The sequence below is a fragment of the Choloepus didactylus genome, chromosome 9 (assembly GCF_015220235.1).
Source record: "Choloepus didactylus isolate mChoDid1 chromosome 9, mChoDid1.pri, whole genome shotgun sequence".
NCBI classification, from domain to species: Eukaryota; Metazoa; Chordata; class Mammalia; order Pilosa; family Megalonychidae; genus Choloepus; species Choloepus didactylus.
The window spans coordinates 46,270,884-46,298,329 of record NC_051315.1 but is presented as its reverse complement, the minus strand read 5'-3'; the positions used below and the strand labels follow the sequence as shown (position 1 = coordinate 46,298,329).

General features: G+C 38.7%; 1 protein-coding gene across 2 annotated transcripts in view; it reads left to right on the top strand.

Annotated features, from left to right (window-relative positions):
* The window catches only part of CCDC148 (coiled-coil domain containing 148), a 312,951-nt gene that overhangs the window by 187,854 nt on the left and 97,651 nt on the right, over window positions 1–27,446 (top strand). For both annotated transcript variants that reach the window (XM_037848948.1, XM_037848947.1), the window contains one exon: window positions 2,118–2,324. In XM_037848948.1, coding sequence (XP_037704876.1) covers window positions 2,118–2,324 — 207 coding nt within the window. The remainder of the gene's footprint in view (window positions 1–2,117; window positions 2,325–27,446) is intronic.

Below are 27,446 nucleotides of genomic sequence, written 5' to 3'. Positions count from 1 at the left end.
CTATCTCACACCATACACAAAAATTAACTAAAAATGAATCAAAGACTTCAATATTAGAACCAGGACTGTAAAACTCCTAAAAGAAAATGTAGGGAAGCATCTTTGGGATCTTGTGTTAGGAAATGGTTTCTTGGATTTAACACCCAAAGCATAGGCAACAAAGGAAAAATAGATAAATGGGACCTCCTCAAAATTAATAACTTTTTTGAGTTTGTCATCCTTGATGCATCAAAAATGTTATTAATTTTGAGGAGGTGAGAGTGAAAAGACTACCTACTCAATGGGAGAAAATATTTGGAAATCACATATGTAACAAAGGTTCAACATCCAGAATATTTAAAGAAATCCTATAACTCAACAATAAAAAGACAATCAACCAATTAAAAATGGGCAAAAGAACATGAATAGACATTTCTCCGAAGAGAATATATAAATGGCCAAAAAGCACATGAAAAGGTGCTCAACATCACTAGCTATTAAAGAAATGCAAACCAAAATTACAGTGAGACATTATTTCACACCTACTAGAATGGCTACTATTGAAAAAACAGAAAACTACAAGTGTTGGAGAGGATGTGGAGAAATAGGAACACTCATTCATTGCTGCTGGGAATGTTAAATGGTGCAGCTGTTGTGGAAGACAGTCTGGCAGTTCCTCGGGAAGCTAAGTATAGAATCACCATATGACCTGGGAATCCTGCTATTAGTTATATACCCAGAAGAATTGAAAGCAGAGACTCAAACAGATAATTGCATAATGATGTTCATAATGGCATTATTCACAATTTCCAAAAGAAAGAAGCGACCCAAGTGTCCTTCAACTGATGAATGGATAAACAAAATGTGCTATATACATACAATGGAATATTATTCACCTCTAAAAAGGAATGAAGTCCTGTTGCATGCAACAACATGGATGAACCTTGAGGACATTTTGCTGAGTGAAATAAGCCAGACACAAAAGGACAAATATTGTATGATCTCACTGATATGAAATCATTATAATAAGCAAACTTATATCGTTAGAATCTAGAATATAGGTTACCAGAGGTTAGATTGGTGTTAGAGAATGGGGAGTTGGTGCTTAAGTTGTACAGAATTTCTATTTAGATTGAGTGCAATGATTTGGTAATGGATGGTAGTGGTGGTGGTAGCACAGTATTTGAGTATAATTAACAGAATTATGTATGCAACTGTGGTTGAAAGGGGAAGTTTGGGGTCGTGTGTGTTACCAGAATGAAAGTTAGAAGGTAAAACATGGGATTATATAACACAGTGAACCCTGTTGTGGATGATGGACTGGGGTCAATAGTACAATTATAGGAATGTTCTTTCATGAACTGTAAGAAATACATGACACTAATACAAGGTGTTAATATTAGGGTGATATATGGGGGGGAAATACACCTAATGTAATCTATGGACTATAGTTAATAGTACTATTTTAACATCCTTTCATCAGTTGTAATAAAGATAACTAATTTTAAAAAAATAGTACAATTACCAAAATGTGGTATCATCAATTGTAACAAATGTTCCACACCAATGCAAGGTGTTGGTGGTGGGGTGGTATATGGTAAATCTATATTTTATGTGTGACTATTCTGTAAACCCACAATTTTTCTAATAAAATAATTTTTAAAAAAGAAAAAGACAAAGTATTATTTAGGTCAGTGACTCTCCACTTGAGGGGACATACTTTCATATGAGGAGCATATTGCAATCAACTACCAAGATTTTTCAAACTACTTAGTCTATCTCCATTCCTGCTCTTTCCTCCAAAACTCAGACACATCCCCTGGTTGAGAATGATTGCCAAAAGGAGCTACTTTTGTTGATGCTAAAGAGATATGTCCCCAGGAGTTTGATGTGGACAAGGCTAAGGGTCACTGCTGTAATTACTTCAAGTTTAGATATTTGAACACCTGAATGTTTCAGTAATTAAAGACAAAACTGAGTTTTTAGGATTATTGCCACAATTTTCTCAGTTTATTAGCATATTGTCTAAACCCTTGAAATAATTGTTAAAATACAAAAAATGATTTAAAGATGGAGTAACACAATGTAAACACAATGTAAACATAATGATATATATTTACTATCTGTTACCTTTTCAGGTTGAACATGAGAAATACTGTGACCAGTATCATTTTGCTAGAGAGCAGCGAAAGATCTTGATATCAAATTGGAATAAGAATAGGAAAGACTTTATACAGAAGGCTGTGATGACCGTTGCCGAGGCTTGTGCAGCTCATGAAATGGAGAGCACATTGGCTAAAGACAGGAAAAAGCAACAGGAATTGTGCGCTGAGTTGAAAGCCAAGGTAAGATGCTTCACAGAAGTGTTTCAGTATTTGAGTATTCATGAATGAATCCACTTTTGTTCAAACCCAACCTTAAGTTAAGTTTCTCTAAAAAGTCTATCTTGAATAAAAATATTAGTTTGAATTGTAGTTCTTTTAGGTCAAAAATAGTCAACAATTAACAATTTCATATGGTTCAACCTAAAGCTATTATAACAAGATGCCAATGCTGAAGTTTTGATAGAAACATCCAGTACCATCCATCAATACTGCACATCAAAGTGAGGTGCTGGACTAAAGTGCAGATCACAATTATAAAGTAAATGTCTGATGGTGGTTCAAAGACACTTGGACCTCTCAAGTCACATCAAAGATATAAAAAAGGTTAAGTTATGAAAGGGAGAGAGGATTTGTGAGGACAGATATTGGGGAAAGTTTACTGGGCTGTGTATACATAGATAGGGTTTTCCTTCTCTTCTGACCCAGTGAAGGGCCTCCAGGATGATTTGAGAGCTTAGTGTGTAACTTCTGTAGTTGGGAGGATAGAAGACTGGTGGATGCTCACAGTCAAATATAGAGGAGCCGCCTCAGTGACAGAACTGAAACCAAGAGTACTGTGTTGGGAAATAACCACACCCCTAGGACGTTGTCTCATGTGTATGAATCCTGAAGACCCAATGGGGATATGGCCTCCCTAGGAGTGTTGGCAAGAGGCCACTAAAAACAAATTGTATTGTGGTATAGAAGACATACAGTGAAGTGTTACTAATCTTGATTTATCAATAAATAATATGGTTGGAGGCTGATAGTGCAACCAGAAATTTTATTCTCTTGACAGAAAAAAGGCTGGCAGACATTACACTATAGCAATTAATAACATATAGAAACAAATGTCTCTGTTTTAAAATATTAGCAGAAGAAGCATATTCTGTATTTTTTTAAACCAAAAGATAAGTTTCTTTTGACATTGCATAACCGTGGAACCCAAAGGGGAATAGAAGCTTCATCAAAGCTGATCTACCCTGTGCCACAGAGCTAATGCATGTTTCCTCTTTCTCTGTAGGATAAGAAACACAAAGTGCCAGGTGATATGAGTTGTCTCCATACTTTAGGCTGTTTATGTGAATTTTGCACACATTATCATTAGTCTTTGATTAATGCTATGAGTGATATTTTCTTCAAATTGTATTATATTGAGGTATATTGTGCAGAAAATGTAAGTGCACTATTCAGTGTAGTTTTACATATACCCCCGTGTAAACACCACCAAGATCAAGATAAATAACATTCCGCTACCTCAGAAGGCTCTCTCATGCTGCTTCTCAGTAAATACCACCCTGACGTCATCACACAGATTAGTTTTGCCTGTTCATGACCTTCATAAAAATGAAACTATGCAGTATATATTCTTTGTACTTCCCTTTTAATTGAATCTGTGAGTTTCATTCTTGATGCATGTTACAGGCATTTGTTCTTCTTTATTGCTAGATAGTATTTCATTGTTTACATGAACTACAATTTATTTATCTGTTCTCCTCTTGATGGGAATTTGAGTTGTTCCCAGATTTTTGTTATGAATAATGATGCTGTGAACGTTCTTGAACATGTCTTTTGGTGGACATATGCATTCATTTCTGTTGGAAAGATACCTAAGAATGGAATTGCTGGGTCATAAAGTGTGTGTTTGTTTAACTATAGTAAATACTGCCAAATAGATTTCCAAAGTGGTTGTACAAATTTACAATCAGTTTTAGTTGCTCCACATCCTCCCCAGCATTGGTATTATCAATCTTTAATTTTAGCTATCTGGTGGGTGTGAAGTGGTATCTCAGTAAGGTTTTAATTTGCATTTCTGTGATACTAATAATGCTAAGCATCTTTTTATATGCTTAATAGCCAGTTGAATATTGTGAAATGTCCATTCATATCTTTTGCCTATTTTTTTCTATTTGGTTGTTTGCTTTTTTCTTATTCATTTGCATGTTCTTTATGTATTCTGGATACAAGTCCTATGTTCTTTTCTAATTTTCTCCCAGTCTGTGGCTTGTCTCTTTACTCTCTTAATGGTGCTTTTGATGATCAAAACTTAATTTTAATGAAGTGCTATTTAAAAATTTTAAATATGTTTTTGAGATATGTTACAAACAGTAAAATCTCCCTTTTGAGTGTGCAGTGCTATGTGTTCTGACAGTTGCATGCCGTGTAACCACCACCACAATCAGGATATGCAACAGTTCCCTAACCTCTCAAAAATCCTTCCTGCCCTTTTGTAGTTAACCCTTTGCCCCACTTCTAGCCACTGATCTGTTCTCTATCCCTATAGCTTTGCCTATTCTAGAATGTTTTATCAATGAAACCATACAATATGTGGCCTCTTGAGTTTGGCTTTTTTCACTTAGCATAATGTATTTGAGATTCATTCATGTTGTTGCAAATATCAGTAGTTTGTTCCTTTTGATTGCTGAATAGTATTCCTTTGTATGAATATGTAACATTTTGTTTATCTAGTCACCAGTTGTTTCCAGTTTTTGGCAATTAGTAGTACTTTTTTTGTGGTGGTGGTAGGCTTTAGACTATTCTGCAAGCCTGCACCTCCGAGAGGGTCTCTTGCCATGCCTTTGTCCCTTCCCCTGTGGCAGACTGCTGCTATTTGTTACAAGATACTTGCTAGCCTAGTAGGGAGAGGCATTCTGGTTTTTTGCTTCAGCCTCGGTCTCAGGTAGAGCCTGTGTCCCTGGGTCTCAATGCTAGGGTTTTCCTGGTGATCCTTCCTCTCCTCCTCCTGGCAGACAAACTCTGCTTCATGTCTCTGGTGATTCTTGTATAGGAGAGTGTTTCCTGCGCCTCTCCCAGGAGCAGAGGGTTTTTTAAATTCCCTTTTCCCAGCTGCAATGAGTCTATACTTGTGCCCTGGTGGGTTTGCTGCTCTTGGCCCAGTGGCTAAAGGCTTTTGTTCAGTAGGGCTCCCATTCCTTTCCCCTGGACCTGTACCACCAAAGGAAGCTTCCTCTGCTCTCCCACTGTGACCCCAATCTTTCTTGTGAGCACTCTGTGAGGTATGTGGAGAAAAGCCTGGGAGTGGGTACAAATCCCCCTAGTGTCTGCAGCTTCCACAGGTTCTATACTCTTACACTAACCCACAGTAACAATTTGTTAAAATTTAACTAGCTTGTCACTAAAAAAAAAATCTTAGCTGCAAACTTCTTACTTGCTTCTGTGGTGTTCCTATCTTCCCTAGGTGCTCTGCCTCAGGTCTGCCAGTGCTCACATTCCATTGTTCCTTGGAGGCATCTCTTTCTCCTTAAATTTCAGCCTCGTTTGTTGCCTTGTGACCTCAGCTCTCTGCTGGATTTAAGCAAAGTTCTGATGTTGCAGATTATTTGGCTTTTGTTAGTTGTTAGGGTGGGAGTGACATTCTTTCCAGCTTTCCACACTCTAAATGGAAGCTAGAAGTTCCCAATGACATATTATTTATCAATCCTTTACATACGCTATTTAAGAACACCTCTGGTTTAGTGGCCTGAGGTCATTTTCAAAGGCATCCTGCCCAAGACAGCTCCTGACAGAAGGTGAGGAAATCCCAATAGCAGTGGGCTAGAACAAAAATAAATGGGAACCTGATATGTAGAACAGGAGTGGCCAAAGGAAAATGTGCATGGCCCACATCAGGGAAATTTTCACAGGAATATCCCAGTCAGGATTCAAGCCAACAAAACTACAGGTGGAACCTTGAATAGGGAGTGAGATCTTGTTGATTTGCACAGATTAGTGTGATGCCCCGATATATCCCAGAGTAATTTGGACAGAGAATAAAAAAGTGTTTGCAAAGCCCCCTTGAGGGACTGGGGGAAAAAGTGGAAATATTAAACGTCCCCACCTGAGGAATTCCTGATATTCTCGCAAACATTGGGGACTACCAAATTAATAGGCCAAGCCCTTGATCTTGGGGCTTGCCCTTATGAAACTTATTCCTATGAAGGAGAAGCTAAGCCTAATTATAATTTGCCTAAGAGTTACCCCCAGAGAACCTCTTTTGTTGCTCAGATCTGGCCTCTCTCTCCAAGCCGACTCTGCAGGTAAACTCACTGCCCTCCCCCTACTTGGGACATGACTCCCAGGGGTGTAAATCTCCCTGGCAATGTGGGACAGAGAGATTTCAAATAGAATTGACATGTCATTCTGGGGGTTATTCTTATGCATTATATAGACATTCCTTTTTAGTTTTTAGTGTATTAGAATAGCTAGAAGGAAATACCTGAAACTGTTGAACTGTAATCCAGTAGCCTTGATTCTTGAAGATGATTGTAAAACTATATAGCTTTTATGATCTGACTGTAATTGTGAAAATCTTGTGACTGACACCCCCTTTATCCAGTGTATAGACAGTTGGGTAAGAAAAGAAAGGCAATAAATAAGTAATTGGGTGGGGGGGGATATGGGGTATGGGATGTTTTAGGTATTTTTTTTTAATACGTATTGTTCTTATTTATTTATTTATTTTTGGAGTAATGAAAGTGTTCAAAAATTGATTGCAGTGATAAATGCACAACTATATGATGATACTGTGAACCACTGATTGTACACTTTGGATGATTATCTGGTATGTGACTATATCTCAATAAAATTGCAGGGAACAAAAACTGCCAGGTGAGCAAGAGTCAGCATTAAACACTGTCAGGCTTATTTAGGACAGTGTCAGTTAACTTTGCCATTCTCTCCTTTACCTGTTCTTCCTGTTTCCCTCTCCTACCCTTGGACCCTGATGGTCCAAGCATGTATTGAATGAGAGGAGAAGCTGTCTTCTGAGTAAAGAGGGAAGAGTTGCTTAATCTCTTGGACTGAACACTTTTATTTCTGAGTCAGGACTGTTCTGTGATTAAAAGTGACCTTGGTACAGTTACATAAATATGCTATCATCAATTATGACAAATGTTCCATATCAATGCAAGGTGGTGTTGGTGGAGTGGTGAGGGGGAATCCCATATTTTATGCATGATTGTTCTGTAAACCCACAACTTCTCTAATAAAGAAAAAAAAAGTTCAGAACTGAAGAAAATGAGCTTCCAGATTGAAAGGGTCTAGCACAGTGCAAAAAAATGAGATCCATTTCAAGACATATTTTTGTGAAATTTCTGCAAACCAGTGATTAAGAAGGGATCATGTAAGTTTCCAGAAGAAAAACAGGTTCCATGGGATTGGCTTTCAGAAAAGCATCAGGTTTCCTAATGGCAGTAGTGGATGCTAAAATTTAATGGAAAATACTTTCAAAATTATTAAGAAAACGAATTCTCAACTAGCATTTTATACCATCCAAGTTAACAATTAAGTGTGAGGATAGAGTAAAGAAACTGCCAGGCACATGAGGGGTCAAAAAATTTACCTTTCCTGCACCCCTTCTAAAGAAGCAACTAGATGTTTTCCTTTGAGAGTAAAACAAGAAAGAGGAAGACATGAAATCTAGGAAACAAAGGATCCAACTATGGAATGAGACTGTTCCTGGAATTCCAGTAAATGGCAAAATAAATAAATAAATAAGCAAGTAAGCAAGTAAATAAATAAATAAAATAAAAAGATTCAAAAAAAAAAAAAAAAAAGTGACCTTGGGTCTATCTGAACCCCAAGAGTGAGCCAATGGTCTGCTGAGTTTTCATTTAGTGGCAGAAGAAACATCTGAATACAGATGAAAACAAGGGTATGTTTTGATGACTTCCCCAGATCATGCTGTTCAATGTATCAGGCATACTGAGTGCCCCCTATATCTTAGGCATTGTAAGAGATATGTTGTATGTATTTTCTGATATTGTCCTCAATCACAAATCTAAGTTGAGATATGCAGAGGTTGCTGCAGAACACCCACCGACTGAAGTCAGGATTTGGTTCCAGTAGGCCATAAAATATAGAGAGCTATGGTCAGAAAATTGTTGTGGTAGTTTGGAGCTATTATGTACCCTACAAAAGGCCATATTCTTTTAATCCATTCTTGTGGGTACAGATCTATTGAGGGTTGTTGTTTGATTAGGTTATTTCAACCTTAGCCCATTCAAGGTGGGTCTTAATCCTTTACTGGAGTCCTTTGTGAAAGGATAAAAGGCAGGGACATTTGGAGAGAGCTTAGAGAGAGAAACGCCCCAGAGATGCTAAGAGAGAACCTACAGATGGTCAGAGAGAAAGCCACTGGAATCAGAAGCTGAAAGCAACTAAACCCAGGAGTGAAGGACCAGCAGACGCCAGCCATGTGTCTTGCTATCTGACAGAGGAACCCTGGATACCAGCAGCCTTTCTTCAGAGAAGGTGTCTTTCTGTTTCACATCCTTAGAATTGTAACTTGTAACTTAATAAATCCTCATTGTTAAAAGCCAACCCATTTCTGGTATATTGCATTCTGGCAGCTTTAGCAAACTGAAACAATGGTGAATAAATATTTCTGAACTTTTGGAGATGGTATATTGCATTCTGGCAGCTTTAGCAAACTGAAACAGTGGTGAATAAATATTTCTGAACTTTTGGAGATGAAGCCTACAAAGAGTAAATGTGCACAGAAAGCGGGGAAATTGTGGTAAAGTGGATTCTATTTCCCTTGGACATGGTGTTATCTTTGGAATCTGTGTTCTTGATCAAGTACTGGGGATCAATAAATTATAGCTTGGATCAAAAGTATACCATTAAAGAAAAGAGGGTAAAACCTGTAAATACAATAGTAATTTAAAATGCTAAATTATGCTCATAATTTTTTTAACCTGGAAGGAAACTTGGAGATTTATCCCTACCCTTCATTTTTTTTTAAATTACATTTAGTTTTATTGAAATGTATTCACCTACCCTTCATTTTATAAGCCTGAAAACCAAAGTCTGGAAAGATGAAGTGACTTGCCTAAGGTTCATGCCAGCTCGTTTGACTTGAAATTCAATATTCTCTCAGCTCCACACAGCTTCACTTACAAGAATCCTACAAAATAATAGAAGATATTTATTATACTTTGGGCTCCAGTGGGCTATAAAGGAGACTGACAGAATATAAAAAATATTACTTCATTGTATCATAAATTTGACCTTTCAAAAACTAATATGCTAGCTATAATAAACATTAATTAAACATTTAACCATAATTTTGTTCTCAGCCTTGGAATTTAAAAGGGCATTTGGGGGATAATTCAGAGGATTCATGTCTTTTAAGAAAAATGTTAAAGGAATTTTGAAATAAAGCAAATTCTCTCTCTCTTTTGTTTTGTTTTAGTTTTCTGTCAATACTGGTGGCTGTAGCAAGCAGAGACATTCACACAGGGCCTGAGGAGTGAGAGGAAAGGGAGAAGTACAGTGGTCATTCTCCTACCCCCACTAAAATTGCTCTTTGATCCACTGAGTGTTCTCAGACTATTGGCCCATCCCCATTGTCCAGCCTAGACCACTCTGTGAGCGACTCCCTTGATTCCTTAGCATCTTGTCTTTCCACAGCACAGCTAGGGAACCTCATTCCTGAATCTGTCTCACAATTGACTTTCTCTGCTTCTGGGCTGGTGGCTGAGTGCTACTGGGAAAAGTCAACCTCATCTGGGCTCTTAATGCCACGTGAGAGTCTTAATCCTGTCCTTAGTTTGCCCACTCTCCCAGATCCTCTTATGTTTGTTCCAAAGAATCACCACTCCTCTCAACACCATACCCCTCAACCCCCACCTAAAACCATACACCTTCACCTCAGGGAATAATCCACTTCCTACTTTATCATGAAAAGTAAGCCACTGAGGAGTGAAAACAGCCTTTAATTCCTGCTTCCCTCACCCTATATCTTTTTGTCTTTTGCCTGTCCCCAGCCTTCTTCCAGATATAGGATGGGATGCCTCCTACATGTACAAATCCAGTTCCTCCCCCTATGTTTTGGACTCTGACCCATCTAACCTCTTTAGAAATTTGGTTCCATAGACTATGCCCTTTCCTTATTTTCATCTCTCCTACTCTGTGGGGTGTTTCCCTCAGCCCCTAAACATGGTAAAGTCTTTTCAATCCAAATGAATCCTTCCTTGATTCTAAGTCATCCTCTACCTGCTGGGAAGTCCCTGTCTCTGCCTTTTCCTCTGAAGTCAAACCTTTCGAAAAACAAGTCCTACATCATTGTCTGAGAGTTCTGACCTCTCCAGTCAACCAGAATACTTTCCCCAAGGTCAGTGATGACCTGCATATTCCCTAATCTGGTCAATGCTCTTCCATCTGGATCCTACTGCATCTGTCTGCTCCATTTTTCACTGCTGACCACTCACTTTTGACATTTTTCACTCCTTCAGCTTCTAAAAACTGTTCACTTATCCCATCTTAAAGTGGTTCTTCATAGTTTGCTTATGGATTACTCATTGTCTTCCCACCTCTGAAACCCTGGTATTCTCCAGGTTTCCATCCTTGCTCTCTGCTCTTGTCTGTCTCTGCTTCATTGATTCCCCAGCCACCCTCATGGTTTTACATGCCCTTTTATGCTAATTACTCTGAAATCTTATCCACCGCCCCCCCATCTCTAAACAGCTCTCTTCTGAACCTCATTGTGGTGGTTTAGAGCTGTATGTACCTAGAAAAACATATTCTTAAATTTAATCCATTCCTGTGGTTGTGAATCCATTTTAAGTAGGACCTTTTGAGGAGGTTACTTCAGTTAAGCTGTGGCTCAACCCAATCAGGATGACTTTTACTCCTATTACTGGAGTTCTTTATAAGAGGAATGAAATTCAGAGAGAGAGAAAACCACAGGAAGCAAGAAGCTGGAACTCAGCGGAACCTGGAAGAGAAGGGAGAGGCCAGGAGAGGCCACCATGTGCATTGTCTTGTGATAGAGGAGCCCAAGACCAAGGATCACCAGCAGCCAGCCCAAGAAGGCCACAGTATTTGGGGAGAAAGCATCACCTTAATTAATGATGCCTTGATTTGGGGGACTCTCTTTTAGCCTCAAAACCATGAGTTATTTAAAATTCCCATTTCAATGAACCTATTGCATGATGTTCACTTGAGCAGCCAAGGAAACTAAATCACTCATACATCCAATTTAGAAGTCCACAGATAACTCAAACCCAGTGTCCAAAATGGAAATCTTTGTTTTCCTCTGGTAAACTTGTACTTCTTTCTTGAAATGTATCTGTGGGAGAAACTAAGATGGCGGCTAGTTGAGACAAGGCAAAAAAAAACCTCCATGAAAAATACTAGATAAAAGCCAGAAAGTGACCCAGAACACCAGTTCCAGGGATGCACCAGCTGGACAAGGTCTGTTAAATCCACAGAGACTGCGCATTTGGTGAAACCGGGAGTCTGCATTCTGAAACAACAGGCTGGGAACACCCCTGCATGGCCCGGTGGCCCAGGGCTTCCCTGGAGGGCTGGCACGCACTTGTGACATGGCACAACCTTCCCTCAGCAGAGGTCCTGGAAGAGCACGGCTGAGAAGGGGGACCTGCTCGGAAATCCCAGGGACCCTACACCAATACCAAGGACTTGTGGGTCAGCAGCAGAGACAATCTGTGGCAAGACTGAAATGAAGGCTTAGACTCTTGCAACAGCCTTAAATCTCCAGGAACACCTGGGAGGTTTGATTATTAAAGCTGCCCTGCCTCCCTAACCACTCAGACACACTCCCCACATTCAGGGCAGACAGCACCAACAACACACCCAAACTTGGTGCACCAATTGGACTCCACAAGAATCAGATCCCCACACACCACAAGGACAAAGTTGGGGAGAACTGAGTTGAGGGGAATAGATGACTCGTGGACACCATCTGCTGGTTAGTTAGAGAAAATGTACACCACCAAGCTGTACATCTGACAAATTAGAGATTGGTGTTTTTTATATCCTGAAAGAACCCTATTAAGTAAATCAAATGCCAAGAGGCCAAAAACAACAGAAAATCTTAAAGCATATGATAAAACCAGATAATATGGAGAACCCAAACCCAAATACCCAAATTAAAAGATCAAAAGAGACACAGTACTTGGCGCAATTAGTCAAAGAACTAAAGACAAACAACAGCATGGCACAGGATATAAAGGACATGAAGAAGAACCTAGAAGAGCATAAAGAAGAAACTGCAAGAGTAAATAAAAAAATAGAGGATCTTATGGAAATAAAAGAAACTGTTGGCCAAATTAAAAAGATTCTGGATACTTATAATACAAGATTAGAGGAAGCTGAATAACAACTCAGTGTTCTCAATGACCACAGAACAGAAAATGAAGGAACAAAAGAAAGAATGGGGAAAAAAATTGAAAAAAATCAAAACGGATCTCAGGGATATGATAGATAAAATAAAATGTCCAAATTTAAGACTCATTGGTGTCCCAGAAGGGGAAGAGAAGGGTGAAGGTCTAGAAAGAGTATTCAAAGAAATTGTTGGGGAAAACTTCCCAAACCTTCTACACAGTATAAATACACAAAGCATAAATGCCCAGTGAACTCCAAATAGAATAAATCCAAATAAACCCACTCCAAGACATATTCTGATCAGACTGTCAAATACTGAAGAGAAGTAGCAAGTTCTGAAAGCAGCAAGAGAAAAGCAATTCACCACATGCAAAGGAAACAAAGTAAGACTAAGTAGTGACTACTCAGCAGGCACCTGGAGGCGAGAAGGCAGTGGCATGACATCTTTAAAATTTTGAGAGAGAAATTTCCAACCAAGAATACTTTATCCATCAAAACTCTCCTTCAAATATGAGGGAGAGCTTAAATTTTTCACAGACAAACAAATGCTGAGAGATTTTGCTAATAAAACACCTGCCCTACTTCAGATACTAAAGGTACCCCTACTGACAGAGAAACAAAGAAAGGGGAGAGAGAGAGAGAGAAATTTAACAGACATATATAGAACATTCATCCCAAATCACCGAGACACGCATTCTTCTCTACTGATCATGGATCTTTCTCCAGAATGGACCATATGCTGGGACATAAAACAAGCCTCAATAAATTAAAAAAAAAAAAAGAGAGTTTATTCAAAGCACATTCTCTGACCACAGTGCAATACAAATAGAAGTCAATAACCATCAGAGACTTAGAAAATTCACAAACTCCTGGAGGTTAAAAATGAGGGGGAAATGAAAACAGTCCCGGATAATCAAAAGCTGAGGGACTTCATCACCAGTAGATCAGTCCTATAAGAAATGGTAAAGGGAATCCAGCAGGCTGAAAGGAAGGGACACTAAACAATTGACTGAAACCACATGCAGAAATAAAGACTTCTAGTAAAGATCACATGGTGTTCTAGTTTGCTAATGCTGCCGGAATGCAAAACACCAGAGATGGATTGGCTTTTATAAAAGGGGGTTTATTTGGTTACACAGTTACAGTCTTGAGGACATAAAGTGTCCAAGGTAACACATCAGCAATCGGGTACCTTCACTAGAGGATGGCCAATGGTGTCCAGAAAACCTCTCTTAGCTGGGAAGGCATGTGGCTGGGTCTGCTCCACAGTTCTGGTTTCAAAATGGCTTTCTCCCAGGACATTCCTCTCTAGGCTGCAGTTCCTCAAAAATGTCACTCTCAGTTGCTCTTGTGATGTTTGTCCTCTCTTAGCTTCTCTAGAGCAGAAGTCTGCTTTTAACAGCCATCTTCAAACTGTCTCTCTGCAGCTACTCTCTCAGCTTCTGTGCATTTTTCAAAGTGTCCCTCTTGGCTGTAGCTCCTCTTCAAAATGTCACTCTCAGCTGCACTGGGTTCCTTCTATTTGTCAGCTCATTTATATGGCTCCACTGATCAAGGCCCACCCTGAATGGGCGGAGCCACACCTCCATGGAAATATCTCAGCAGACTTATCACCTACAGTTGGTTAGGGGCACATTTCCATGCAAACAACCTAATCCAAACGTTCCAACTTAATTCCCACTAATATGTCTGCCCCACAAGATTGCATCAAAGAATATGGCTTCTACTGGGGGACATAATACATTCAAACTAGCACACATGGTAAATATAAATACCAATACTACTGTATTTTTTATTTGTAACCCCACTATTTACTTCCTGTAGGATCTAAAATACATAAACTGTAATGATAAATCAGTGGTTTTGGATTCAATGTAAAATATGTAATTTTTGACAAGAACTACATAAAGGTGGGGAATGGAGGAGTATAGGAACATAGTTTATGTGTCCTATTGAAGTTAAGTTGGTGTCAAAGAAAAACAAGACTGTTCTAGATTTAAGAGGTTAAATTTAAGCCCCACAGTAAACACAAAGAAAGTATCAGAGAATATGACCATAGAGATAAAAAGTAGAGTATGGGTTATGACAAGTGGGGGAAGGAGCAATGGGGACTTAAGAAATGAGTGTAGGGTTTCTGTTTGGGGTGAAGGGAAATTTCTAGGAACTGGCAAGGATTCAGTAGTTTCTGCCAATTGAAAGCATTTGTTCATGAGTGTATTGGTGTGGTCAACTGTACCATGCTCTATGAGCACACTTTGTGCTATCTATTAGTCCCATGCATTACCAGTTTCCTTATAGTCTCTTCAGTTGAGGACATTCACTGAGAAACTGTCTGTGGTTAACCATGGATTTAATATTGGCAGATGCAAGAGAGCTCTGAGGAACCACAGGCATAGATGCCAGAGTGATTTATTGGTCACAGCGGCAGATGGCATTTCCTCTATACAGCTATATTGTGCTTTCTGTGGCTCTTGGAAGGTAGTTAATTGAAATTCTTCTGGGTTTGGGTACTTGATGCATCTACATATTAGTTCCAAGTAAAATAAACAAAATAGCCCCACTCTTAAAAAGTCTTAGTTTTTAAAAGCAGATTTGTCTATATCAGGGTCTCTCATAAATTCTGAAAGAGGCTGTACTTTTTTAATGTTCTTTATAATGAGAGCTTTATACGTCAGTGGCAAGTCATAACAGCTTCTCACTAGATGCTTTGCAAATGAGAATACTTGGTCTGGCACATAGATGTTTGTATTTTACAGTGACTTTATGCAATAAAACTTCAAACAACCATAATTTCAAGCACTGGGTAATTTAAAAGTGGAAGTCACAACTTGGAGTTGGAAAAGCAATATTTTTTTAATACATGTTAAAAATAAATACATAGCTGTTAAATTTTTTTAAAGTCTGCCTGTGGCAACCCATGGCCTGAGCAAAATAAGCTTGCAGATCTTTGGTGCACAGCAGTCTGCATGACCTAGTCAGCTAAATGTTTAACCTATTGTCTTTCTAAGCCAGTAAAGAGAAAAAGGGTAAATTGACCTTAAAATGTACCTTTATGCAAGCAGGCAGGAAGTGAGAGGCTCATAGTCTCACAAAAGAGCAAAATGTAATTGTTCAAGTGCTATTCTAGTCCTTCCTGCACCACTCCCCAGGTCCAAGTAACCTGTTCCTGCATCTATGCTCCCCCCACCCTTAGGAAGGCCTTTGTCTTAAACCCTTATAAAAGGCTTTCTGTCCTGGTTGCATCGCTCGGGCTTGTTCGTCTTCCCTGTGAACGTGATGCCTGCTGGGCCTGAGAGAGCCGTCATGATCTCTCCACAACTTCTCACCCTGTAAGTAAGCTCTGAATAAAAGTTCATGTATCAGAAAATGCCTGTTGTCTTCTTTGGCCTCTGGACTGTCATGGCCCTCATGGGCTGCTACAGTTCCTAATGGCACAGAATGGAAAATTGAAAAATAGAACCACACATCCATGATTTTCAACAAAGATACAAAGGCAATTCAATGCAGAAAGGATAGTCATATCAACAAGTGTTGTTGGAGCTGTTGGATATCTAGATGCAAAAACAAATAAACTTCAATACATACCTCTTGCCTATATGAAACTTACCTCAAAATGGATCGTAGATCTAAATGTAAAACTGAATACAACACCACATAGGAGAAGAAAACATAGGAGAGAATCTTTGGTTGGACAGATTTCTTAGCTTTGACACCAAATGCACTATCCTTAAAGTAATAGGTTATAAGTTGGACTTCCTCAAAATTAAGAATTTCTGCTCTTGAAAGACACTGTTAAGATAGTAAAAAGACAGGGTACCCACTGGGAGCAAATATTTGATAATATTTACATATTAATATTATGTTAATATTGGTTATTATTGGTACATATCTGATCAAGGACTTTCATCTCGAATGTATACGGAATTCTCAAAACTCAATAAGAAAATGAACAAAACAAATAAAATGAAAAAACAATAATAAGGTAACAAAAAACAAAGTATTCATTAGAGATTTTTTAGAAATTTAGCTACTTTTCTCCCTATGTCGTATCTTCTTATTTAATTCTCTGCATAGAGTTATTACTCCTTGTTACTTGTTTTAGGCTTTCCCTCCTCTAAAATGTATACAATAAAGGCAGGGATCTTGTGTGTTTTGTTCATCCCTGTGTCTTCAATGCCTAGAACACTGTCTGGAACCTGACAGGGGCTAAATAAACATTTGTTGAATGAATGATTTTTTTAATAAAGGGTGTCTGTGTCCCACCTAAAATCTTGCATTCTACCAGTAATATACCCACCACTCTTTGGGGAAAAAATGTGACAGGGGCATACAACCTTTTGTGGAAGATCTGGGAGGGCTTCCTGAGGAAGTGATGATGGAGTTGAGATAAAAACTTGAGCAGGAGTTAACTAGGCTAAGGTAGGAAGAGAGGGAAAGGCAGTGAGAAGAAAGTTCTAGGCAGAAGAAACTCATATACAAAGGTACCGTGGCAAGGGGACCTAGACAATTGACTGACAGAATGGACAGGTTATGGGAAGTAGGAAGTAACCAGAAGAGGACTCTATGGTGATGCTCTCTTGGTAGACTTACTCCCTTAAAAAAAAAAAAAAAAAAAAAAAAAAATGAAATTTGAGTGATCAGCTCCATTTTCAAAGGATTCCCTTGGATTCTGTGGTTGCCAGTGTGAGGACAGCCACTTCCAATTCCTAGGGAGGCAAAGCGGGAACCACCTGGCCATACAGTGTGGCCAGGCATAATCCACAAGTCCCCTCTGCCTGTTTGACCCTTGCCATGACTTTCATATGGGTTGAAATTTATGGCTAACAGGAGATTAATATTAGGAAAGAATAATGTCAGAACATGAGAGAGAGCTGGAGCTTACGGTAGAATTTGTTTCTGCAAAGAGGATAGATACACAGATGGTTTTACATTCTTTTGGCCTGTTTGAAAGTAACATGAATGGAAAGGACAGAGAAGCTCTCTTAGTTTGAGTGAAAGACAACACAAAATAACTGTGGCTTAAACAGTGTAGAAGTTTATTTATCACTCATGAAAGCATAGGAAGTCCAGGGTTATAGTGAATGGCTCTGTGCTGATCAGAGACCAGTTTCTTCTGTATTTTTACTCTGCCATCCTCAACTGGTGGCTTTCATCTTGTAGGCCAAGATGGGACCCTTGCTCCAGCCATTGTGTCTGTTCCAGCCAGCAGGAAGGAGGGGGTGAGAAGAGCATACCACTACCCTTTAAGGTAATTTCCCAGAAATGGCACACTGTGGTTCTACCTACTTCCCATGCAGCAGAACTTAATCATACCTGTCATGCCGGGCTACAAGTTGGCTATAGTCCATTTCAGGTGTTAGATACTGTGTTGGTTTGAATCTGTTATGTACCCCCATAAAAAGCAATGTTCTTTAATGCAATCTTGTGGGGGCAGACCTGTTGTGGGTATGATCTTTTGATTAGGTGTTTCAATGGAGATGTGACCCACCCAATTATGGATGGAACTTTTTGGTTAGGTTATTTCCATGGAGATGTGACCCACCCAACTGTGGATAAGACATTTTGGTTAGATTATTTCCATGAAGGTGTGACCCCACCCATTCAAGGTGGGTCTTAATTAGTTTACTGGCATTAGTTTTATCCTCTATGAGAGGATGAAAGGCAGAGACATTTTGAAGAGAGCTCAGAGATACTTAGAGAGAAAATGCCCAGAGCTGACACAGATGCAGACGTTTGGAGACAGCCATTGAAACCAGAACCAGGGGAGAAGCTAAGACATGAAATTCAGAGTTTTCCTTGGAGAAGCTAAGAGCAGACCCCAAGACACTTAAAAAAAATGCCCTGGGAGAAACAAGCAAGGATGCACAGGAGCTGAGAGAGAGAAGCTAAGAGAGACAGACGCCTAGAGACATTTTGGAGAAAGTAATGGAAACAAGAAGCTAACTCCGGGAGAGGCCCAGCAGACTCCGGCCACCTGCATTCCCATGAGACAGAGGAACCCCAGATGCCGTCGGCCTTTCTTCAGTGAAGGTATCGTCTTGTTGATTCCTTAGTTTGGATACTTTTATGGCCTTAGAACTGTAAATTTGTGAACTAATAAACCCCCATTGTAAAAGCCAATCCATTTCTGGTATTTTGCATTCTGGCAGCCTTAGCAAACCAGAATAGATGCCTAGACAAAATTCAGAGGTGTATAACTGTGAAGAAGGGGAGAATAGCTATGTATATTAACAGTGCAACTTTCTCTACATGTAAAGCAAAATGTAAGTGTGCTGTTTTCCTCCCTGTGCTCCTCCTCCTATATTGCATTTGCTTGTCTAAATGTCTATTACTGCACTCTAAGAATATTAAAGGAAGAATCCACTTTTTATTTATCCATGTATCACCAATATCTAGCACCAGTCCTAATCTATAATAGATACTCAATGAACACCATTGACATACCCTTGAAAATAAATTTTGTATGTACTGAATTTACTTTCATAAAAAAGTACTGTAGGATGAATCTTGTATACCCATTTACATTCTTTGACAATCTTCCTGTGTTTCAAACTGTTCATATCTGGTTTTGATGCTCTTCATGGTTTAAAAGATATTGCATTGTAAAATCCACTCATGGCATTAAATCATCTAAGTCTGTTTGAGGCAATCCTCATAGTTTTCATAACACCAAAACTCTTTCTGGTTTCTATATATATACTTTTCTCCAACCAAAAACTCAGAGGGCTGATCTATTTGCTTTTTGTAGTTTGCCCTTTTACCCCAGCGTTGCTTGATTGGGGAAACTGTAGGTAGTAAATGAGGGGTTGATTGGGTAGAAAGACTCAAGCCCTGATTCCTTGCTTGTAGCTCCAGGTGGTACAGGAAATCTTTTATCAAAATCTTTTATGACTGTTTGTAGTTGGTTAGATGAGAACACCTTTTTAAGTACATCATGTGTTTTCATAAAACTCTAAGGGTGATTAAGGAGAAATTAAATTTATTAGTTACTGAAGGAAATCTTTATTTTGATATTTATGCCATTCAGGTACATTTCTACCTAGCACAGCATTTAGTACTCTTAATACAATGACCTCTTGGCACTTGTTACCTGGCTGATTCAACCCAATGAATTCCCATTACAGTATTTTCACTGCAGACTACTTAAGAAAATCCCCATTTTGTAAATGTTTAAAATAATGTATATTGAGTTTTTCCTATGGTGCTGGTTTGAATGTATTATGTCCCCCAGAAAAAGCCATATTTGATGCAATCTTGTGGGGCAGACATATTAGTGGGGATTAAGTTGGAACATTTGTATTAGGTTGTTTGCATGGAAATGTGCCCCACCCAACTGTGGGTGATGACTCTAATTGGATAATTTCCATGGAGGTGTTACCCCACCCATTCAGAGTGGGTCTAAATTAAATCACTGGAGCCATATAAATGAGCTGACAAACAGAAGGAACTCAGTGCAGCTGTGAGTGACATTTTGAAGTGCAGCTGAGAGTGACTTTTTGAAGAGGAGCTACAGCCAAGAGGGACACTTTGAAGAAAGCACAGGAGCTGCCGGTGAGAGACAACTTGAAGACAGCTGTTGAAAGCAGACTCTTGCTCCAGAGAAGCTAAGAGAGGACAGACACCCCAAGAGCAACTAAGAGTGACATTTTTGAGGAACTGCGGCCTAGAGAGGAACGTACTGGGAGAAAGGCATTTTGAAACCAGAACATGGAGCAGATGCTAGCCATGTGCCTTCCCAGCTAACAAAGGTTTTCCGGACGCCATTTGCCATCCTCCAGTGAAGGTACCCAATTGCTGATGACTTACCTTGGACACTTTACGGCCTTAAGACTGTAACTTTGTAACCAAATAAACCCCGTTTATAAAAGCCAATCCATTTCTGGTGTTTTGCATTCTGGCAGCATTAGCAAACCAGAACACCTATATGGTCTCATTATTACAAATGTTTCATTTGGTTCTAGCAGCTTGCTAGAAATTCTTTTTTGTGGGTGAGAGAGGCAGACTAGAGAAGGAATAAAGTTGAACAAAAAATGACAAAAATGATCTGTAGGTGCCTAAGGCATTTATAATAAAAAGAAGCAAATTTCTGAGCATGAAAGGACCATGAGAGGCATGTTAAAAGTGATTCTCCTGGGCCCTATGCCTATTTCTTTGCTTTCACAAAAGATGGGGTTTGTAAAAGATATATGTTGAATACCTGAATATTTGAAAATGACAGAAGTTACTTACTACTAATAAGTGATTATTATAAAAATTATTTTTGTTTGTATATAACATAATTTATCCATTTACTCATTCAACAAATATTTATTGAGCACCTACCATGTGCCAGACACAATGATAGGATCTAGGCATCCAGAGATGAATAAGGTGTCCTCAAAGAACTTAGATTCCAGTAGAAGAGACATACATATAAGTACATAATTATTATGGAGCATAGTAAGTACCATGGAAGAGATTTGCATTAAAATTATAGGAGTACAGAGGAGGGCACACAACCTACAGGAGGGAGTAGCAGGAAGAGGCAATCGTTTGGTCCAAAAAATGAGGAGAGGTCTTTCCAGACATGGAGACAGATGAACCAGTCTCCCACAGGCCCAAAACTGTGTGTCATTACAAAAGCAGTTTGGAGCTGCTGCTTCATAAAGCATGTGTCAGAGAGTAATGGGAGGAGAGCTAGAGATGTAGGCATGTGTTAGATCTTGCAAGGCCTTGAGTGCTGTGTCACGGAGCTGGAGTTTTAGTCCATGTGTGTGATGAGGAGCCATTGAAGGATTTTAGTGCGAGTCTGACAAGTTTTAAGATCAGACTGGTAGCTGGGGCAAGAGTGGATTTTATGAGGACAAGGTTGTAGGTGAGGAGGGCAGCTAGACATCTACTGCCATAGTCTGGGTAAAAGGTGACAGTGGTCTGAACTAGAATGATAGAGAAGGAGGGATAGAGTTAAATGGGCAGAACTGGGTAAGGGAGAGGGAAAAACGTGACCAGGTTTCTAGCTTTCATAACTTTGTGGATTCATTCATTCATTTAACAGATATTTAAATGACAGAGGGCTGAGTATATGCCAGGCACTCTTCTTAGGTAGTCAAATGTGGAGGATGGGGGTGGGGTGGGGAGAAAAACACAAAAATCCCAACCCTCATGAAGCTAATAATGGAGGTCAGGATGAAAAACCAAGATAAGAAAAATGCATAGTGCATGAGAGTGGTATTAGGGAGAAAAAAAATATTAAGCAAAGAAAAGAAGGAAGTCTTGGGGAGAGTTGAAAATTTAGATAGGCTATCCATGGATGGCCTTCCTGAGATGACAATTAACAAAAACCTGAAAATGTTTAGAGAGGAAGCTGCATGTCCAACGGAAGTGTATTCTGGATGGAGGGGATGAGTACAAAGGTTCTTCCTGCTGTATTTGAGGAATAGCAATTAGAGCAACGTGAACAAGGGGGGACGTTATCTGACTTGAATAGGATCCCTCTGATTGTTGGTTTGTGAATGGACTAAAAGGGTGAGGGAAGAGACTGGCAGACTCGGGAGGCTTTTGCAGTAAGTCAGGCAAGAGATAATCATGGAATGCTAATATATAGTGACAAACTGCACACCTGGTGGAATTAGGGGCATGCATGCCTGGTGCCCAGTTCTTCCTGGGTGATAACTTCCTTTCTTCCCCAACCCATTTCGATGCACCCAGCTCATTCCACTTTGACCCCCTCCTCAGTCTGCTGCCGTCCCTCAGCTCCCTCTCCTCTGTGGCTCACCTCAACTTCCTTCTCTGCATCCTATGCCACCCCCCAGGTTTAACCCTCACCCAGTAATCCTTCTTTGCCCATTCTTACCATAGACCTTTATTACCCCATCCAGTTCCCAGTCATATGCCTCTCTTGGACCCTTTCTTTCAGCCCCTACCCCCAGTATCCCCTGTCAGTCTCCACCTTTTTCTCAGCACTTGACATAGCTCCACCTTACTCTCAACCACTCACGCGCAGAATACTATAACCAAAATTTTATGATAATTTACTACCTAGATATGCATCCCTAAACAACATAATTTATTTTTGCCCATGTTTGAATTTTTGTAAATGGAGTAAAATAATATGTTATTCTACTGTGTGTGGCAGGTTTCCCTCAAAATTTTGTTGTTGTGCATGGCTGTGGTGTACCACAATTTTTTGATCCATTTTTATGTTGATGGAAATTTGGGTTATTTCCAGTTTGGAATTATTAGGAACAGTGATGCATAAACATTCTGAAACATGTTCCCTGGTGCACACGTTTCTGTAGGATCTACACCTAGGAGTGGAAATGCTGAATCATAGGGTATATGTATCTACAAATTTGCAAGAAACCACCACACTTTTTCTCAAAGCGGTGTACTAATTTATAATTCCACCAGCTGTCTATAAAGTTCCCATTGTGCTACGTATTTGCTAACACTGGTATTTGCAGTTTTAATTTTAGCCAGTCTGGAGGTTGTGTAGTGGCATTTCACTGTTTTTTTTTTTAAGACTCAATTTTATTGAGATATATTCACATACCATACAATCATCCAAAGTGTACAGTTGTTCACAGTGCCATCATATAGTTGTGCATTCATCACCCCAATCTATTTTTTGAATATTTTCCTTGTACCAGAAAAAGTGAAAATAAGAATAAAAAAAAAAAGTAAAAAAGAACACCTAAATCATTCCCCCCTCCTCCCCTGTTTTTCTTTTAGTTTTCTGTCCCCATTTTTCTACTCATCCACCCATACACTGGATAAAGGGAGTATGAGTCACAAGGCTTTCACAATAACACTGTCACTCCTTGTAAGCTACATTGCTATGCAGTCGTCTTCAAGAATCAAGGTTACTGGGTTGCAGTTTGATAGTTTTAGGTATTTACTTCTAGCTATTCCAATACATTGAAACCAAAAAAGGGTTATCTATATAGTGCATAAGAATGCCCACCAGAGTGACCTCTCGACTTCATTTGGAATCGCTCAGCCACTGAAACTTTATTTCGTTTCATTTCACATCCCCCTTTTGGTCAAGAAGATGTTCTCAATCCCATGATGTTGGGTCCCTGGGATCATATCCTGCGTTGCCAGGGAGATTTACACCCCTGGGTGTCAGATCTCACATGGGGGGAGGGCAGTGATTTCACCCGCCAAGGTAAGTTAGAGGGCCACATCTGAGCAACAAAGAGGTACTCAGGGGGAGACTCTTAGGCACAATTTTAAGCAGGTTTAGCCTCTCCTTTGCAGTAACAAGCTTCATAAGTTCAAGTCCCATGATAGAGGGCTTGGCACATCAAACCACCAGTCCTCAATGTTTCTGAGAACATCAGCAACAATCCAGGTGAGGAAGCCCAACACCTCTGCATTTTCCCCCAGCTCCTCGGGGTGTCGCTGTGGTTTTAATTTGCAATTCTGTGATCTCTAATAAGGTTGAGGGCCTTTTAGTATTTTTTTTCCTTTTAATATTTTTAATGGCTATTTCAGTTTCCTCTTTGGGGAACTGCCTGTTCAGTTCTTTTGCACATTTTTTTTATTGAGTTGTCTGTCTTTTTCTTATCAATTTGTAGTTGTTCATTAAATGTCTTGAATATAAACCTTTTGTAGGTTACATGTGTTTCAGATATATTTGCCCACTCTGTGGCTTTCATTTTCACCCTCTTAGTAGTGTCTTTTTAATGAAGAAAAGTTTTGAATTTTAAAGTAATGAATTTATAAATCTTTGCCTTTATGGTTAGTGCTTTTGTGTTTTGTGTGAGAAATCTTTCCCTACCCTTAAAGTCATGAATATATTTTCTTTTTAATTTTCTAAAAGCTTTATTATTTTTGCTCTTCATGTTTAGGTCTGTGATCCACTTGGAATTGTGTGTGTGTGTGTGTGTGTGTGTGTGTGTGGTGTGGGGTACTGATCCGATTTTTTTTATCATGAAGATACTCAGCATCTTTTATTGTTAGGTCTGTCCTTTTCCACTGCTCTGAAGTTCAATTTGTATCTTGAGCCAAGTGTTCATAAATGTGCAGATCAATTTCTGGACTCTCTATTCTGTTTCATTTGTCTATGTGTCATCCATGCACCAATACCATTCTGCCTTGGTTACTATACCTTTGTAGTAAGTGTTGATTACAAAGGGAGAAGAGCAAGCCCTCCTACCTTTTTCTTCAGAAAAATCTTGGTCTTTTACATTTCCATGTACAATTTAAAAACATTTGGTCAAGTTCTAAAAAACAAATCCTGTTGAGGATTGTTTAAGATTATAATGAATGTATGGATTAATTTGGTAAGAAGGAGAGCTTTACGAAATCAAGTCTTTCAATTAGGGAATATGTTATATGTTTTGATTTATTTAGGTCTTTTAAGTTTTCATTTCTGTCATAAAGTTTCATAGTTTCTTTACTAGATTTTTTTTCTAAGTATTTTGTCTTTTTGATGGAATTGCATATGATATCTCTTAAAAAGTTATATTTTATGTTTGTTACTAGAACATAAAATATAATTGTGTATTTATTTTTATATAGCAACCTTAATGTACTAATATTAATATATATATTAATATATATTCACACATATATATATGTGCCTACTGCACTGGCCTGGACTTTCCATGCACTGTTGAAAAGAAGTGCTGATAGAGGCCATCTTTATCTTGCTGCTGATCAGAAAGCTTTCAAATTAAGGAAGTTTCTTAGGGAGTCAAGTTTTCAAGTTTCCTAGTTTGCTAGAAATGTATGTGTGTGTGTGTCAGTGTGCGTGTACATACACACATAAGAAAGGATATTAAATTTTATTAAATGCTTTTTTGTTTCTATGCTTATCCTTTTTTCTGTATTTTCCCTCTATTTTATATTTCATTCTTTATTCTGGATTGTTTCTTCTGATACAATCTTCTGGATTATAAATTCCCTCTTTAGTCATTTCTAATCTGCCATTAAATTCATCCACCAAATTCGTAATTCTGGTTATCGTAGTTTTCATTCTAGAATATCTATTTGCTTCTTTTTCAAAATTTGAAATGTCAATTTTTATAGTTTCCAATTCTTTGCTTGAAAATTTAAAGTCAGCTTTTATCTTCATGACATAGTAAGCATAGTTGTAGTCTATTTTTTGTAATTCTTGTGGATGTCTTCTGTCTTTTGTTTTTGCTGGTTCTGGCTCATGTTGTTTCTCTTCATGTATACCTTGTTCTTTGGTTATTTGCTAAATATTGAATTAAAAAATGCTTTTAGAAATAATTTGAATCCTAGATGATGTTACCCTTCTCCAGAGAACATGCTTAACAGCACTAAAACTCCAGGACCAAGGCTTGAAGATTTTTAAGCCACTCAAATTATCCAGAGTCCCAACCCAGAGCAAGGGTGTTTCACTTGGGTCTCTGCCCTTGGTGGGTCCTGGGCTCCATCTATCCCTCTATCCTGAAGAAGCCACAGTTCCTCTTCTAGCCAAATGCCTCTAGGGCTAAAGCAGGCTCCAATTGACACAGCCCTTCAAAACCCATGTTTCCCCTATGATCCTTCCAAAGCACTGCTACTCCTCTCACCTTCCTGCATTACTTGGAAAAGGCCCCCAATACTCTCCTCTTGTTTTTCCAATGGAAATCCCTGCTTGGCCCATTAATTCCTTAATTCTTTACTATCTTGTTAACTCTTTGATGATTTTAAGAGGTTATTGTTTTTGTTTTTTCAAATGTTGGCCAGTTTTTGTTTTTAAGTTGTTAGCAGAAAGTTGGGTCTTAAATACCTAATCTGTCATTACTGATTTTATTTTTGAATAAATGTAATATGTTTTTAAAAGGCCAGTTAATTTGAAGAAAAATATTAACTTTAATATTTACAGGTTACCTGTGGATCTGGTAATGAGGACACTCTAATGACTGATGTTTGTCAAACACTGCTATGGTGGATAGGACCAGAGGTGCTAGTCAGATCGACCTGGTTCATGTTTTTAGATCATTTAGTTCATTAACCTGGACAAGTTCCTTAAACTCCCTAAGCCTCTGTTTCCTCATTCATAAAAAAGAGAAAATCAAAAACCTAATTCACTGTGTTGTATTAAATGTCACGTGTGCAAATCACATGGCATAGTTCCTGGCATTTGGTAAATACTACTTAAGTGTTAATTGTTACTTTCCCTATTTGTGAGTCAGAGAGAAAAATGGTAAAGGTATAGTTGGGAAAATCATTATTCCCCTTGATTATGACAAATATTAGCATAATTTGGAACATTCTTTGTAGGTGTAAACTGTTAAGTATCAGATATGGTCATCATTACCTCAAAGAACGTAGGGTGATTTATAGTAGCTCTCCAAATCCTCCATAGGACTTTTTGCATAAAATAGTCACCCTTCCTGTGAATAGTTCAGGTTATTACTGCCCAGCTCTGATCTATGAAGATGGCACCACCCCCTTGCGATGTGCTGTGTTTTCACCCTGTGCAACTACATGCACAGTAGCCCTGGGAAAAGTCTTCAATAATGGTATATTCTCAACACATGTGGAATTTGAATTTGTAAACCATAGTTGGACCTAAGATATCTGTTGAATTAGTCCTAACAGTTTATGATTCTTAAAAAAATTTCTTCAGTTCTAGTTCCTGCCCTTGCATTAACTGTGTAGACTTGGACAAATCAATATTTCCAGGCCTAAATTTCCTCATCTGTCAAAGAAGAGAGTTGGACTAAATTATCTCTATCTTTGAAATACTACAATTCACATGTAAGATGTGATTTAAGTATCTCTGAAGTGGTTTTGCATGAGTGAATTTCTAGTATTATCTGGGCCATTTGGAATTTGTATTTGTAGGCCAATAATTAAGTATGATATTTTTTCCATTTGTCATATTAATAACGCATACTTATTCTAGAAAAAAATGTGTGACATTTAAAATAATGGGGCTTAGTGTGACCTAAGAGGCCTTTTCAAAATCTGTTCCAGCTCCATGATTATCTATGTATAAATGACCATATTGGACGCCTACTTAATTGACAAGTG